The sequence below is a fragment of the Argentina anserina genome, chromosome 4, assembly GCF_933775445.1.
Source record: "Argentina anserina chromosome 4, drPotAnse1.1, whole genome shotgun sequence".
Classification (NCBI taxonomy): domain Eukaryota; kingdom Viridiplantae; phylum Streptophyta; class Magnoliopsida; order Rosales; family Rosaceae; genus Argentina; species Argentina anserina.
Genome location: NC_065875.1, coordinates 21,452,543 through 21,470,679, shown reverse-complemented (window position 1 = coordinate 21,470,679; position 18,137 = coordinate 21,452,543). Strand labels below are relative to the sequence as shown.

The 18,137-nt window shown below is 39.8% G+C and overlaps 3 protein-coding genes across 4 annotated transcripts; all 3 read left to right on the top strand.

Annotated features, from left to right (window-relative positions):
- The first annotated feature begins 600 nt into the window (after positions 1-600).
- Positions 601-4,349, top strand: LOC126791910 (glycosyl hydrolase 5 family protein-like). 2 transcript variants are annotated; one of them, XM_050518406.1, is made up of 5 exons: positions 601-1,039; positions 2,103-2,350; positions 2,539-3,059; positions 3,184-3,629; positions 4,207-4,349. In XM_050518406.1, the coding sequence occupies exons 1-5, from the start codon at positions 650-652 to the stop codon at positions 4,210-4,212; spliced, it is 1,611 nt and encodes a 536-aa protein (XP_050374363.1). In that variant the 5' UTR covers positions 601-649; the 3' UTR covers positions 4,213-4,349. The 2 variants fall into 2 exon arrangements, with proteins under 2 accessions (XP_050374363.1, XP_050374362.1); XM_050518405.1 differs by lacking the exon at positions 4,207-4,349 and having other exon boundaries at positions 3,184-3,855.
- LOC126792385 (uncharacterized) lies at positions 4,254-4,967 on the top strand. The gene is made up of 3 exons (XM_050518815.1): positions 4,254-4,258; positions 4,412-4,548; positions 4,705-4,967. The coding sequence occupies exons 1-3, from the start codon at positions 4,254-4,256 to the stop codon at positions 4,965-4,967; spliced, it is 405 nt and encodes a 134-aa protein (XP_050374772.1).
- A 1,978-nt stretch (positions 4,968-6,945) lies between these two features.
- On the top strand, positions 6,946-9,845 carry LOC126791909 (protein SIEVE ELEMENT OCCLUSION C). Its single transcript, XM_050518404.1, has 7 exons — positions 6,946-7,098; positions 7,342-7,431; positions 7,509-7,952; positions 8,070-8,181; positions 8,308-8,435; positions 8,637-9,125; positions 9,247-9,845. The coding sequence occupies exons 1-7, from the start codon at positions 7,075-7,077 to the stop codon at positions 9,727-9,729; spliced, it is 1,770 nt and encodes a 589-aa protein (XP_050374361.1). The 5' UTR covers positions 6,946-7,074; the 3' UTR covers positions 9,730-9,845.
- The last annotated feature ends 8,292 nt before the right edge of the window (positions 9,846-18,137 follow it).

Sequence of the window (18,137 nt, the reverse complement as noted above, 5' to 3'; positions counted from 1 at the left end):
GAGAACTTTACATTACTTATAATTTAGAATTAATTTCAGTTTACCCCTTATCAATTTTACACTTAAAATCAGTTTTCTTCTTAAAGTTTTATTTTAATCAGTTTTTTCCTTATACTTTTAAAAGACATAAAAATGACAAAATTCATATTTTTATATGGATTATATCAATAATTATGTTACGAAACCTAATTTTTAAGTTTTAGTGTTGTTGTAAATTATTGAGAATTTTATTTTGGTCTTCCATTTATGATTTGAAACTTTATTTTAATAGTTTTTGATCGCATTTTAACTAAAAAAATTTAAATTTTGTTATTTTTTTATCTCTTTTAAAAGTTAAAGGAGAAACTGATTAAAATATAAATTTAAAAGATAAACTGATTTTAAGTAGAACATTTAAAGAGTAAACTGAAATTAATTATATGAGTTATAACTGACGTATTTTAACTGAAATCATCGATCTTCCATGAAAAATTCCCATGCTATTTCTATATTCCAAGCAAGCATATTTGCAATTTTGTATTATTGTACCTGACGTATGACTCATCACTGTGGTGGGCCTTCAATTGATCATATATATAAACAACGATCGACTTCATTCATATTATTCTCCCCCCCCCTATCCGAAAGATCTCAACGATCACCCAACAAAATGGGCGCGACGACTCTCCTCTCCCTCCTCTTACTCGCCTCTCTCCTCACCGCCACCTCCGCCCTGCCGCTCTCCACCTCCTCCCGGTGGATCGTCGACGAGAACGGGCAGCGCGTGAAGCTCGCATGCGTCAACTGGGTAGCTCATCTCGACGCCGTCGTCGCTGAAGGCCTCAGCAAGCAGCCCCTCGACGCCATCTCCAAGCGTATCACCGCCCTCGGCTTCAACTGCGTCAGACTGACTTGGCCGCTCTACTTGGCCACCAACGACTCCCTCGCCGCCGTCACTGTTCGTCAGTCGTTTCAGAGTCTCGGACTGCAAGATTCCATTGCTGGGGTGCAGTCCAACAACCCCTCCCTCATCGATCTTCCTCTGCTGAAAGCTTTCCAGGTAAATCATCGATCAAATGAAACCTGTACGTTCAAGAACAATACTTTACACTTTCATTTCTTAATATTTTAATTTTCTGTTGAATTATATATGATATTCTGCGCGCAGTTATCTACACATGTACGTATGATAAGGTCTTTTGCAAGTTAACTTATTGTGCTACGTTTTCGATTAATTTAATCTAAGCTAAGTTGATTTGGTAATGGAGAGCTATAATCAGCTACGGCCTATATATATATATATATATATCTAGTTATCTACCATTAGTCCATCACCATCATCTCCATTTTCAACTTCATATTTCTATGATTACCAGTACGCGAAGCAACTAAATGAAGAACATTTTGAGTGATTAATATTTTAGGCTTTTAGCTATCTAAGTACGTCAATGGCGTGACGAATAATAGAGTCTGTCTACTGTCTTTGTTATATGACAAGAATTGATTATATAGCACAAGTGCCAGACTGATAGGTATGAAATGATGGTGACCAATATGTACAATAATGGCATCATTCTTTAGTTGCGTCTTGTACGCCACCATTATCTTTACCCTTTCACATTGATCCGAAATCTTTAGCTAGCACCTAGTAGTGTCTGATTTTATTTTTCACAATTAATGAAGACTTTACCTCTCAGCTGTGACTGATTTTGTTTTCAAGCTTGACGAAACTTGGAACTATGAGTGAGTATTGGTTTCAAATGTATTTATCTTGTAAGATACAACATTATGTTTTACGTTATGTTGTAGTATATGCATAAACAGATTTTTTTCCTTTTGGGTTAAGCAAGAGGCTACTTGAAAATTTATTGACAAAAGAGGGAAAGTACAAAAGGAATGGGGGATTAGGCGAAAACCAATCCTTGAAAAATAAAATAAAGAGCAAGAAGATTGCAAATGAAACTTGTAGCCATAAACTGTACATTATAGTGAATGTACATGTTGAATATAAAATAAGATTCATTTTCTGTATTATTGAAAAGTATACGAGCTAATCTTGCAAAATAGGTTTTATTGATTTAAGCAAGGGAATTACTTATTACTATTACTAATGTGACATGTAGGAAGTGGTTTCCAACCTTGGAAACAACAATGTGATGGTTATACTAGACAATCACGTAAGCAAGCCTGGTTGGTGTTGTAGCAGCTCTGATGACAATGGTTTCTTTGGGGACAAGTACTTTAACCCTGATCTTTGGATCAAGGGCCTTACTCAGATGGCCACGTTGTTCAAAGGCGTGTCCAATGTGGTTGGCATGAGCTTGAGGAATGAGCTGCGAGGTCCCAAACAGAATGTTGACGATTGGTACAAGTAAGTTCATTTTGGTTTCAAGATGATCATTTGAAACAGAGATCCCTACACAATTTGATATGTTGTTCTACTTTGAGTTCGACAATGTGGTTTTAGTTCAATTTGTTCACGTAATATGCTACATGTCTGATATAGAACATTAACCTCGAAGCATAATCATTATCTTTCTATGAACTATGGTACGGTAGGTACATGCCGAGAGGAGCTGAGGCTGTGCACTCAGCAAACCCAGATGTGCTTGTGATTCTATCTGGCCTGAGTTATGACACAGACTTGTCTTTCCTTAGCAACCGACCAGTAAAACTTACATTTTCCGAGAAACTAGTATATGAGGTGCACTGGTATGGTTTTTCAGATGGTCAGGCATGGGCGGATGGCAACGCCAACCAAGTCTGTGGTCGTGTATCGGGTGAAGTGAAGAGAAAGGCAGGGTTTTTGCTAGATAAAGGGTTCCCATTATTTGTGAGTGAGTTTGGGGTTGACCAAAGAGGAACCAATGTGAATGACAATAGGTACTTAAACTGCTTCCTGGCTGCAGCTGCTGAATTTGATGTTGAGTATGCTCTTTGGACTCTGGTTGGAAGTTATTATCTCAGGAGTGGCGTGCTCGGCATGAATGAGTACTATGGACTCTTGAACTGGAACTGGGGTGAAATTCGTAATTCAAGTTTGCTGCAGCGACTTTCTGTCATCCAATCTCCTCTCCAAGGTAGTGTTCCAATTCTTTCATACATACGACATGTTGCACTGCTTGATTTACAACTGCACATTAGTGATCAAATGCCATTGCTGTAAAGACAACGAGCTTAAGATTGTGTCTTTGTTGTTTGCAGGGCCAGGAATATCTCAATCCAGGAAGCATAAGATTATTTTGCATCCAGCCACAGGCCTTTGCCTTCTCAAAGTTGGCTTCACAGGGCCATTGAAGTTGGGTCCATGCTCTCAGTCAGGAGCCTGGAGCTATTCATCCAGGAAGGTCCTAGCGCTTAAAGGAACATATTTCTGCATACAAGCTGATCAACTAGGACAACCAGCAGCAGTTGGAATAATTTGTACGGGCACAAATTCACAATGGGAAACCATTTCAGATTCTAAATTGCACCTCCAGTCTATGACCCCAGACGGTACTAAAGTTTGCCTAGATGTAGACTCCGACAACACCATCGTCACAAATTCCTGCAAATGCTTAAGCAAAGATAGTTCATGTGACCCAGGAAGCCAATGGTTCAGTCTTGTTGATAGCACGATAAATTCCAAGCCTACAAGTCCCATTATCCAGGTCAATTCTGTCTTGGATATGATTGGAATGAATGTGTTATGAAGTGTAGATATACTATTTGATCATAAGTATTAAAAATAGTACAAATCTGTAAAGAAATAAGTTATTTGTGAAGGCAGTAAGCAGTTAAATGTACGAAAATATGTAATTATCAGTTAAATGTAAATATGATGTGATGCTAGCCTGCTAAGCTTATTTCAAACAGTAATGATGCTGCATTCTTTGATTTAGTATTCTGGGAGGATAGAACCTTCTCATAGCCCAAATACATGGCACAACTTAGCTTCAAATTTATGATAGGGTTACCTTAAGCATTACACAATAGTAGTCACCAGCCTAGGCTTAAGACCCACCAGCAAGCCATTCTGCATGTAAAGTGTGGTTGTCGTCTTTGGAACAACATCTTGACCTTCAACAACCTTAACTTCATATCTGAGCAGAATGGCTGCAGCCACCATTTTCATTTGCATGTAAGCAAACTTCTTCCCCAAACAAAACCTTGGACCCCCATTGAAGACAGCATATTTGAATTGATTCTCACTGACTAGCTCACCATTATTGTTAATCCATCTTTCAGGCTTGAACTCGCAGCAGTCTTGTCCCCAAATCGACTCCATTCGAGCCATGGAGTAAATGCAGTAGAGAACTCGAGCTCCCTTTTTGACGATGTTACCATCTGGAAACACATCATCTTCTACGACTTCTTTGATGTCAATTGGCACCGGTGGGTAAAGCCTTAAAGATTCTGACAACACTGCTTGTAAATAGACCATCTTCTTTAGTTCTTCCACTGTAAAAACTGTTACACCATCTGGTTCTCCCTTCTGGTTACATTGGCGCTGGCCTAAAATTTCATTGATTTCTTTGAGGATTTTGTTTTCCACTTCAGGATGCTTCTGTACCAACCAAAAAAACCATGCCAATCCTACAGAGCTTGTATCCCTTCCAGCCAAAATGAAACTTATGCAGAAATCGCTCAGTAACTTATCCGAAAAATGTTGCTTTTCGTTTTCCAAAAGCCTTGACAAGAGATCAAAACGATCTTTCAAGCTACCGAGCCTCGTCATTTCTTCTCTTCGATCCTTCACTGTACTTTCAGCAAAACAATGCACTGTTTTAGTTGCTTCCTTGAGCCTCTTCTCGAACCCAATTCCAAACAACTTCATTGGCTTCCAAACAAAAGGTGGCACCATGAATCTGAACACAGTGAGCTCAGTAGCTTCTTCAAAGGCCTTCACAAAGGGAAGTTGGGGCAAATCAAGGTCCAAACACCCTGAATCAACTCCAAGAGCTACAGAGCAAATGTTGTCGAAAGTAAACCGAAGAAGCACTTCTTGAAGATCAATGCAACTCCCTGATACCACCACTTTCTCCATCAACTTCAACAGCTTCTTGTGCACCAGCTCTTGCATGGACCAAAACGAATGCTCCATGAAACGACTGGAATGCATCTCCAAAGTTGCCAACCTCCTCTGGTCCTTCCACAGCTCATTGTCTGCATTGAAAATACCATCCCCAAGAAAATCATGAAACCTCTCCCTGTAATACTTGCCTTTTGGGAAGTTGCTGAACCTTGTTTTGAGCATGTACTCAATATTTGAAGGATCAAGTGTTATGATCCCATGGGACCCTCCGAACCACACTCCTCTGTAGTGGAATGTTCCCCCTGCTTTGATCAGAGCCATGGTAGCCCAATCATACAATGCGTGTGCATTTATAAAAAAACAGGGTGTAATCCCCAAAACTGGCCATAACATTGGACCATTTCTGTTGGTAAACTTCTGAAGCAAGCAACTACATATGAACAGGCCCAACAAGGCAGCTGCTACATCCCAGAAATGTAGCCAGTTCAGAATCATTGCAGAGGAAACACCCATGAATTTGGTCAGGTTTATGTTTGCTTATTCTGCCAAGCATTGGTTTGGTTAGTACTTAATTAGCAGAGGTCAATATGAACTGCATTGGTAAGGACCTATAATTAATGATATCACCTAATAATTTGACACTTTGACCCAGTGATTAAAGTTGAAGATGTTGCTTGCTGATAAAGGTTGTTGGAACTTGGAGAGTGATTTAAAAGGTGGTTAGTAATAGTAATTAAGAGAATCTTGATTACTGAGTAGGGGACATTTGCAGGCTTTGAATTAAACGCGGTCAAGGAGTATAGAAAATTAAGCTAAACACCATGTAATAAATGGTAGTTGACAGTGGTTGGAAGTGCTTTTGTCAGAAGCACATATGAGTTTCCAATCATAAGCTGAAAATTGCATCTATAAACCCTTAAAGACCGCCTCTTTAGTTAGTTGTTACTCAGCCAAATGCAGCCAAAGATGAAATTGATTATCTGATAGCATTCATGGCACTTTGGTATGAATATCACCCAAAAACGTAGTTGTCCTTGGATTAGTTCATGGTTTGAGATGAATGAAAAATTAGTGACTAATCTAATAGTTCTTGAGTCCTGACTGCGGAGGATTACTATAGAACTTCCGGCTTTATGTGAATTTGGAAGGCTAGCTTAAAGTGCAACAAAATCTCTAAAATCAACATATTTTTTATAAAGGGTTTTCAATAGAGCTGCATGCATTGAAAATCTTGATCCCTTCTCTGCTGTTCAGGCATAACTTGTAGCTCAAGTGACTAAACCTCAGAATCACTTCAGTCACACCAATGAATCAGATTTTCCAAGACTTCAACTTTAAGCTCGAAAAGCAATACTACAGTTAAATGTTACTAATTTAGGGAAATGTGAAACTTGAACAGTGTCTCAATATATATGGAGACATGTTATTAATATCTAGTCTGCAGGTTTATCTTTTTTTGATATCCTTTAATTAACCTTTACTCCTGTAATATCTATTATCTATGGCTTGAACTCCTTGAAGGCCGAAGGCCCTTTTGTTTTTGAGATGTTGCTTCGAGGCATACCTCAAGTACTTCACTCGTAACAAATTACAATATTCTCGGACTGCACCACAGAATATTTGCTCTTGCATTCCTCACAACTACTATAAAGCAAAGTGCAAATTAAAGGAACAAGCTTTAAATTTGAGTCTGGTGTACACAAACATCTTGAAGTAGCAACCTTTCTCAAAAGGTGGTCTCGTGGAATTAGTTTTAGAAATTGTAAAACAGTGAGACAGAGATAGAGAGCTAGATTTTTTCAGTTTAAACCAAGTTGTAGCATTCACCGGGTTTTCTTCATCTTTACTACTTTGCATAAAGCTGATAAGCTAGCTCATGGTAGCTCACTCATGCATTACTTCTCCGTTGGTTCACTAATATCACCTTGACCAGCATGAGCATGCCGGGAAGTGATCCCTTCTTGCCACAGTCGATATCATCTTTAGGAGAAGAAGCCCTGATTAAGAAGCTACTGCTTAGCCATGATCCCGATGGTCGTTATTTTGATTCTGACCTGTTTCTCTGTGCAGTGGAGAACATCATGCTATACACTTCAGCTGATGAAGTAATTGCTCATTTGTAACACATCTGCAGTACATTTTAAACAAGAATTTATTTTTCTTTTTGGGTCCCTTAGAACAAGATTGTTACTGAATAAAACCGATGTAGAGAAATGCACTGCAGATATATATATATATCTATATATATAGTACATGTGGTCTGGTAGAACAAGTACATCTGTGCATGATGTCCGTGTTTTCTGTCTCAATTATGTAAGCTTTTGATCTAATTAAACACTTGCTATCAGGTTCCTGATGATGTAAATTTAGTAAACAACGTGGGAGTGGACCGATCAGAAGAACCGCTTGGGAAGACCTTCGGTAAGATTTCACATGAGGTATGCAGTTCAACCTATTTCTACATCATATAGTTCAGATACCAGCTGTAGTGTTGATCAATATGTTACAATGACAGATACTTTGCAAATGGCCTACTGAAGAAGATCTACACACAAGGACAATGCTATTATTTGATTTGCTTGGAAGTTATAAGTGGGATGCAAAAGTGGTACTAGTACTTGCATCTTTTGTAGCAAGTTATGGAGAATTCAGGCTTTTAATGCAGCTATGCTCTAGTAACCCCTTGGCATTATCAGTCACAATGCTTAAGCAATTGCCTGCTGACTTGAGTCCTTTGAAACCTCGATTCAAAGCTTTAAGTTTGTTAGTCAATGCAATGGTGGATGTAACAAAGTATATCATTAAATTTGAAAAGCTATCCCTTTCACATGTGGAGTTGGATCATGAGGCAAAGAATACTACAAAATATATCATCTACATAGCTGTCTACTGGATCATTAGAGGAATCTTGAGATACTCTTCGCAAATCACAGACTCAACATCCATGAAATCTGAGCAAGTTCGTATTCCTTCCCCGTTGATCAGCCTCTTAACTTACTGCTTTAGTTAATTGTTTTCCTTTTTACTAATTGGTTTGCTTTGTACTGATAAAATGAATGAATTAATTCTTTTGAAGTATTCAGATTCAACAATAATTACAACGTGGGAGATCTTAAGTTTGGTGTATCGGCTGCGCAGCATTTACAGTCACCTCAGACAGCAGGTGGAAATCTGTCATCAGCAAACAGGTAATTACCAGTTAATGTTTACAATATGATGCACATTAATCCTTGCTTGATTTTTATTTTGTGGCTCTGGGACTAGCTATACCGGTACCTACCTAATTATCATGACATCTGTGGAAAAATTTGCAGAGACAAAGCTACATACGAAGCTGATCAATGTCTTCAAGGAAACTCAGGTGGACAACCAAGAGGTGCTTAACCTGTTATTCGGTATGACAGATGACTTACCACTCACGGATTGCTCCTCACAGGCAAAGGTATGGTTTGTAATGTACTAGTTCGAGACACCATCTAAACATAAGACTAGTTAAAAATCGAGATGCTTTAAACTTTATAATTCCTGATAGTTCATACTATACTCTCTTCAACAGAACTGCATATTGCTGAAATGGAAACTAGTTTTGACTCTTTACAATATAAGTTCAAACAGTTACCATCTCACTCGGATTTGTTAACAGCTTGGTCTACCGGATCTGAAAGGCAAGATAGTCATACTCTTGTTTTCAAGGCCAGAGTTCCTTTCAATAGACGAAACACTCTTGCTGGTTCAGCAAACACATGATCATCCTCACTACAAAAATGTAGAAGGAAGTTACAAGATCGTGTGGATCCCCATTCCAGTTTCCACTCAATGGACTGCTGCTGATGCGAATTTTTTTAATTTCCTATCAAGTATCTTTCCTTGGTACTCAATAAGGAAACCCTGGCTTCTTAGCTCTGCAGTGGTGACATTTATAAAAGAAGCATGGAACTACAAAAACGAGCCAATCATGGTGGTGTTGGATTCACAAGGGAATGTCATCAACAATAATGCACTTGACATGCTAACTATATGGGGCGTCATTGCATACCCTTTTTCAGCATCAAGAGCAAAAGAACTTTGGCAAGAACAGAACTGGACCTTGCAGTTTATGGTTGATGCAATTGACCACCGTTTAACCAAGTGGGTAATGATTCTTAACTTTGAAACCTCACTGTTCTTTCACTTCATATTGGTCATTGGTCAATTTTTTTTTGGTTTTTGTTTTTTGTTTTTTATATTCTGATATAAGATTGCACTGATTTCAGGTAGAAGAAGAAAGATATATTTGCATCTATGGGAGCAACAACATAGATTGGATCCTAAAATTGACTGGTAAGATGGAGACTATAATTAGTGCTGGAGTAAATCTTGAGATGGTGTATGTTTGCAAAAGGAGATCAAGTCAGCAAATGAGGAACCTTATAACCATGGTTGATAATAAACACTTAAGCAGTGTATTGTCTTTTTTAAAATCTCAGTTCTTCTGGCTTAGGCTGGAATGCATAAATAGATCAAAACTTCGACTAGGAAAGCCTGAAATTACTGACCATGTTCTAGATGAGGTGTCAGCACTGCTAGATATGGATGACAATGATAAGAACTGGGCAGTTATAGGGAGAGGATCCAATGCCATGGACATGGTAAGACTTGAAGAGTCAGAGCTTATGGAATGCATTGACAAGTTTCCCAAATGGGGTCAAAGTGTAGCAGAATTGGGGTTCTTGAGTGCACTTAAAAATTCCCTTTAATAATCTTTTCGTTTTGGACCTTCTGGTCATGACTATGATGTCACTCTCTCTAGTGAAGATCCAGTACTCCAAGCCATGGTAGCTTGTGGCAAGTGTAAGCACCCCATGAAGAAGTCTGTCATCTATTATAAATGATGTAATTGCTCCTGTCACGATCCCGAAATTTCGAATGATTAAAATTTGAATTCGAGCCATGAAAACTCTAAAATAATCTCATATATATTGAAATTATCTTACAACAACAGTGTATCGAAACTGAGTTCAAAGTATGACTCAGTCGACTTGAATAATACATCACCAATTTATACACACAAGCAATAAGACAATTGAAAATGTAATATTCACTCGATTCTCACCAAAAACAGAAGAGGGAAACCCTTAGAAAATCCTCAATGTAAGCTCTCCGAGCATGCTAATCCCCACCTGCAGCACTATCCCATACACCATTGGTTTGGTGTCCCGAGATTGTAAACATAAACCCGGTAAGTTTTTTAGCTCGTATGAGTAAACCAACATTTAAACATACATCACATACAAAAGAAATGCAATAATAACATTTTTAAAACATGTGTACTCATGAGACCCAGACAGCCCATCTGCTTACCCCTCATGACGTACAACGGCAGACAGACTAAAGCTCTAAGTGATCGCAACCAACACCCGGCTAAGACTTGGTTCCCAATTTAAATGTCATCACCAAGTCTGAAAACCTGAAAACGTTTTAACAAGACTCAATGTTAAAACCACGTACAATATAACAATCCATGCATGTTTATGTACTAAAACCAAGTGACTCTTACACAATAATATATAACAAGTCACACCAATAATCCATTATACCGGAAGGTTCATTATCTCCCTTTCCGATCTCATCCGCCAAAATTAATCGAAAACAATAAAATTACATAATTTAATAAAAACCGTAACACATAATATAGAAAACCATATATATTGTAATTACCATTTTTGTACACATACAGAACTCACTATATTATATCGGCGTCACCGTTCACTCCTGTAACGACCCTAAAATTTCGAAGTCGTACAACACTAAAACAATCTCAACGAATCGAAATCATTATAAATGCACAGTGGATCATCACTGAGTTCTCAATACAACTCAGAAAACCAATTATTACAAACCAAATTTATGATTCAACATTACATAAAATGGAAATGTAATAATCCTCATAATCTCTCACAAAACTCACAAATAAATCCTCGCATGAAAGTCGCACAAAATCCTCACACAAGCTGGAACTAAATATCTTCAAGTCCTCTGAGCGATCCGTCAATTCCTGCTAATCCACACCTGCGGAGTATCCACTACACCATCGAATTGGTGCACCGGGATTGTAAACACAAACTCGGTAAGCTTTACAGCTTGTATGAGTAAAAACAACAATAAAACTCGCATATCAATATATACGAAAATCCACAAAAACATCAAATATAAATGCACTCATGAGTCGATGGACGGCCCGTCTGGTTGTCCAAAATATGAAAACGAAAGTGCTCATGAGAAATTGGGCAACCCTTATGGTTACCCAAATGCATTTATAATACGGGTACTAATGAACGCTGGTACATATCTGTTACCCCTCACGAAGTACACCGCCGATATTGGGCAACCACCTGCTACCCAACATCCAAAAATATGAGTACTCATGAGCCGATAACCACATGTTACCTCACATGCAGTACTCCGGCAGACAGACTAGAGCTATAACTGTATCGTAACTTTCGCCTGGCCAAAGGCTAAGTTCCGACTTGCCAAACACGTACAATAATCTCACATCATATTGTACAAAAATCAAGTCCGAAGACAAATCAACATTTTAACAGTCTCCATGTTAAAATCACGTACAATAGTCTCACATCATATTGTACAAAAATCAAGTCCGAAGACAAATCAACATTTTAACAATATCCATGTTAAAATTACGTACAATAATCTCACATCATATTGTACAAAAATCAAGTCCGAAGACAAATCAACATTTTAACAATCTCCATGTTAAAATCACGTACAATAATCACACATCATAATGTACAAATCAAAATCACATGCTCGATATACAATCTCGTCATCAAAATGACATCATCATGATAAAATCATAACAGTATATTATATAGCAAACTATATATATATATGTACCTATTTACCATTTATACAATATATATATATAATCTGCTATATCATATACATGTCATATTTTATAAACACGTCCGAAGCAAAAAGGTTTTAACAAACACCATGTTAAAACCACGTACAATAATCACACCTCAAATTGTACAAATTAAATCACATACTCAATATTTAATTCTCGTCATCGAAATGGCCAATTTCAATAAATTCATAACAGTATATAATATAGCAAACTATATATATATGTACTTATTACCATTTATACAATATATATGTAATCCACTATATCGTATACATGTCGTAATTCAATATTAAAAACTCTTGCAACATCTTGAATCTCAACAAGGGTAGATTCGTAAATATGTGAGATTTTACTCACCTTATCAACTCGAGCGTAATTCCACAATTTCCGAAGATAATTTCTTTTCTTGATTTATTGATCACCTTGAAAAGATAAGAAAAGAATTTAAAAACGTTTCGTAAACCTTTAAATGCCGAAACAGTAATAATCTGTTACTGTTCAGCAATTTCTGGTGTTACTATTCATATATTCCTGTACAAATACATATCCATTACGTATTCATGTACGAGTACATACTCTTTACGTATTTCTGCATGTACGAATACTATTTCAAATGTAAATACTGTTTCAGTAAATATTAATTACTGATTTACCCTTCTGAAATTACTTTTTACATTTACTGAAAGTAATTTATATTTACATTTACCGTATGTAAAATAAATTTACATTTACTGTATGTAAATCACTTTTACATTTACCGCACGTAAAAATAAATTACAAAATTACCATTCTGAAATACTGTTCACGCGCCGCCGCACGTGGCGGCGCGTGGGGTGCAGGCGCCACCTCCGGCAGGCCGCGCCACTCACTGTGGCAGCGCGTGGGGCACACGCGCCGACACCAACCACGGCGCGTATCACGCCACCGCCGCCCCCAAAACCTTTCTCTCCTCTTCCTCCTCCTTTCTACGGTCTCAAACCATTCCTAGGCTAACACACGCACCTACACGCACTCCCAGGCGGCGGTAACCCCTCCTCCTCCCACACCTCCGATCTTCCTCCAATCAATCCAAAAATTCATCAACAATCACAACCAACCCATCAATTACATCAAATCATACCTTAATTGAAGTTTAGAACTCCGATTTAGCACCGGAGAAGCTCGGATCGTCGGCGGTGTTCCATCTCTCGGAATGAACTTGAGTTGATGTGATTTGGCCCCCCAATCGCTTGTAGATGGTTCCAAAGGTAAGAATCGGTGTCAAGGCGCCCTCCTCCAAGCTCTTGCGTTGTCGGAGATGATGGGTCGTGCAACGGCGAGTTGCAGCAGCTTGGTACGATTCGGAGAAGCTTCGGCGTGGCGCACCCCGGCGTGTCGCATCCAGGGGTGGCTGCAGGAGGCTGAGCGGCGCCCTTGGGATGGGCTGTGAGACTCACGGCGCTCGGAGAGGCGAGATCGGCACCGAAGGAAGAGAGGGCTCGGGGGAGAAAATCGCGAGGGGTGAGGGAGAGAAAGGGAGGCGCGGGTGAGAGAAGAGAGGAGGGTTTCTAAAAATGGAAACCCTACTTCAGAACAATTTCCTTTTATACCCCTTTTCCAAATCAGAAACTAACTTCCGTCGTTAATAACTTTCACATACGACGTCCGATTAGAACGCGTGACGTGACCACGAACTCGTATTGACGAACTCTACGACTTCCGTGAAGGAAGTTTTCGCAAACGATCGACGGAGTAAAAGTCGACATACGCGTTGCGGAAACGTAACGTTTTTCTAATAACGTTCCGATAACGTTTTCGTTTTTGATTTCCGACGTCACAAAGCGGAACGAACACGATTTAATATTTTCGAAAACTTATAACTTTAGAAATAGTCTATTAAATCGTCCCAAAAAATCGGGCTATTACAACTCCATCTAGAGAAATCATTTTATTAATCTTAAATGCATCTTAAATGGAAGTCACCACCAATGGTAGACTTGTCATAGTGAGATTTACTCACCTTATTTTCATGCGTGCAACTTCTACAACACTAAAAGAGATTCTCTCACTCGTTTCATCGGTCACCTAGTGGCATAACAACATGCTTAGGAAAACGACCCGCATAAAAGAAAACAGGAGAATAATAATTATAGTTACAACATTGTTCATAAACACACGGGTTTACGAATTATTGTTCATGACTGTACACGAATTACTGTTCACAAAACATTGTTCATGCACCACCCTAGATAGTAGCGGGTGGGGTTCACGCACCACCCTCTGACAGCCGTGCGTGGTGCTCACGCGCCGCCCAATGCAGCCGCGTGTGGCCTCACTTGCAGCCATCAAAACCAACCAATTTTCTTCCTATCACCATCCTAGGGCCTAATACCCACTCCCTGCCACCACACCTCCTCCCACGTGCCGCCCTAGGCGGCGACACACCCACCATAAACACCTCTACCTAAACTTCAACAAACCACAAAATTTCCAACATCAAAAACGTAGATCACAAGGAGTAGATCATAACCGTACCTGCAGTTAGCTCTAATCTGGCCGGTGACCGCCGGAAATGCCGCCGCAAGAAACCCAGATCAAAGGTTGAAAATCGGAGGCGAAACAGCTCGATTCGAGCCCCTCTGTCGGTGGATTTGCATCTAGAAGGAGAAGGGAAGACCTGCAGTCGCCGCCTCGTGCCCCAACCCCGCTGGCGATGTTGAGCTCGACGGTGCCGCAGCTGTGCTCTCTCGGTGGCGGCTGAACCACGGTGTGGGGTACGGTGCCACTACCACCGGTTGACGCGGCTCAACCATGTGGTTCCAACGCACCGGCGGTGTCAAACACAGCAGCCGGAGGAGGGAGATCGCCGGAGAAGAAGCTGGGTGCGAAAATGGGGGTACGGGAAAAAAAGGAATGTTGCGGGTTGGTTTCTGATTTTGGAAAGTTGGGGTTTCCAAAAATGCCCCTTTATACTCTTTCCAAAAACGACAACCAAACTTCAGTTGTAACAACTTTCAAACACGATGTGCAATTATGGTGTGCCACATGTCTACGAACTCGTGATGACGAGCTCTACAAATTTCATGAAGGAAGTTTTTAGAGATGAGCGACGGATTAAAAGTCAACTCTTAAGCCTAATAATTATTCGAAATACCAAGCCTAATAATTTACAAGAAATTATAAGAATTTAACTCGACATGTCTCATTTTTAAGTCTGCATTGTTCTTCTGTTTACTCTGGACTATTCGGATCATATCTTGAATAATCAAGACATTATCTGAAGTCTCCTGAACAACTTCAGGACCCATTAGCCCTTCATTACCAACTTCAGCCCAACAGATAGGTGATCTACATAGTCTACCATAAAGAGCCTCATAAGGCGCCATGCCGATGCTAAAATGGTAACTATTGTTGTAGGAAAACTCAATCAACTTCAGGTGATCCTCCAAACTTCCCTTAAAATCAAGAACACAAGCTCTCAACATATCCTCCATCACCTGATTCACCCATCTATCTGCCCATCAGTTTGAGGATGAAATGTTGTACTCATATCTAAGGTAGTACCCAAATTCTTCTGTAAACTACCCCAGAACTTCGAAGTGAAATGTGCATCTCGATTAGAAATAATAGAAACAGGTGCACCAAGAAGTCTCACTATCTCATCCACATATAACTTCCCTAACACTTCCACTGAGTACTTCATCGATACCGGAAGAAAGTGTGCCGACTTCGTCCATCGATCAATAATCACCCACATTGCATTGTGACCCTTCCTGGACTAAGGAAATCTTGTCACAAAGTCCATGGAAATTTGCTAACAAGTAAGACACCTTGATACAAACTCAGCCACGTCTTTTTTCATCCCAATCTGCTATAATTTTCTACGGATATCTTTATACATCTTGGTGCTCCCTAGGTGCATTATATAATGAGATCGTTGTGCTGCACGAAAGACCTCTTCCTTGAGATCTGCACAATCTGTAACACACAATCTTGTCTCAAACCTCAAACCTCCATCAAATCCAATTCTCCACTCAAATGGACATTCATCAAGCGAATCTACCACGAGATCTGCCAACCTAGCTCGTGAGAATCTATCTTGTGCTTGACCCTGAATGATCTTTGAAATTAGTGGAAGCTACATTGAAACACTACCAAGAAAGATCGTTGATTCTCCTCCTGATTGCACAAGATCAAACTCAGATGCGGTTTCATGCATAAGCCATTCTTGAACCATGAGATAAGCTATCATACCCCTCGGTCTCCTACTCAAGGCATTAACAACCACATTTGCCTTTCCAAGATGATACTCCAAAGTGAAGTCATAATCCTTAAGGAGTTCCATCCATCTCCTCTGCCTCATGTTCAACTCCTTATGTGAGAACAAATACTTCAAACTCTTATGATCAGAAAAGAGTTGAAATTTCTCACCATACAAGTAATGCCTCCAAATCTTTAAGGCAAAAATAACTGTAGATCTTGAGTAAGGTAGTTCTTCTCATGAACCTTCAACTATCTAGAGCCATAAGCAACCACGCCTCCATGCTGCATCAACACACACCCTAAGCTTTGATGCGATGCATCACTATAAATGACATAACCACCCCCACTAGTGGGAATTGTCATCCTCATATTCTTCTGTCCACACGAACTGAACATCCTTCTTAGTCAACTTGGTCAAAGGCGACGCAATACTAGAGAACATTTCAATGAATCTCTGGTAGTAACCTGCCAACCCAAGAAAACTGCGAATCTCTGTAGGAGTCTTAGGACGACTCCAACTCCTCACTACCTCCACCTTTGATGGATCTACTAACACGCCATCCTTAGAGACCACATGACCAAGAACTTAACTTATTCCTTCCAAAACTCACACTTCTCAAGCTTGTCATCCAACCTTACTTCCTTTAGAGTTTGCAACACAATTCTCAAATGCATCACATGTTCCTCTTGAGACTTAGAGTATACCAAGATATCATCAACGAACACTACCACAAACTCATCCAAGTATTGGCTAAAGATTTGGTTCATCAAACTCATAAAAACGGCAAGAGCATTTGTCAGACCAAAGGGCATGATAACAAACTCATAGTGTCCATACCTGGTCCTGAAAGCCGTCTTAGGAATATCCTCCTCCTTCACCCTGAGTTGATGGTAACTGGATCTCATATCAATCTTAGAGAACATTGTAGCCCCTCTTAGCTGATCAAACAAGCCATCAATCCTAAAAAAATGATACCTATTCTTGTTGGTCACCTTGTTCAACTCCATGTAGTCCACACACAACCGTAGTGAACCATCATTCTTCTTCACGAACAACACCGGCACACCCCAAGGTGTGACACTAGGTCTAATGAACCCTTGGTCCAATAACCCATCCATCCGCACCTTCAATTCCTTAAGTTCGTTCTGCCCCATCCGATAAGGTGCCTTCGACATAGGTACAGTACCAGGTACAACATCAATGCAGAAATCAACAACTCTCCGAGGAGGTAAACCCGGTATCTCCTGAAACACCTTACTATAGTCAGACACCACAATAATGTCTGAATAATTACCTCATTATCTACACACTCAACATGTGCCAAGACTCATGTCCTCATGACAGTATCTGCCTTGAGGCAACAATAACGAAAAATTGGCTCATTGGGATCATGGAGAAACACTACCATGTCAAAACAATCAATCAAAGTATGATGTGGGCTCAACCAATCAATTCCTGAGATCACGTCATATGTGTGGTCTGAAATCACTATCAAGGAAGTAGAGAATTCTCTACCTTCGATCACAATAGGACAAGTATTGCAGATCGTCTCAAGCTCAAGAGACACTAAAAAAGTGAAGTGACACATAAAGAGTTTCCAAGAGATGTAGGGATCAAACCTAGCACCTCTACTACCGAACTAGCAATAAAAGAATGTGATGCTCCCGTATCAAACAATACTCTAGCGAGGTGGTCAAAAATAGATAAGGTACATTCCACTCCTGTGTCCCGCTGACCCACTGCAAACATTCTAGCTTGGCCCGCAGGTAACTGCCTCTGATGATTCTCTTGTCCACTATGTTGAGGTCGGGTGCAATCTATAGCTATATGTCCCGCCTGCCCACACCTGAAACAACCCTGCTTCCTCGGCTTCGAGCAATCTGAGGCATAGTGACCCATTTCACCGCAAGCGAAACACCTCACTGATGACTACTGCTGACAAGTGCAGCCCTAACAGATAGAGTTGCCACCTTAGCTGGAGTCTGGTGATAGGT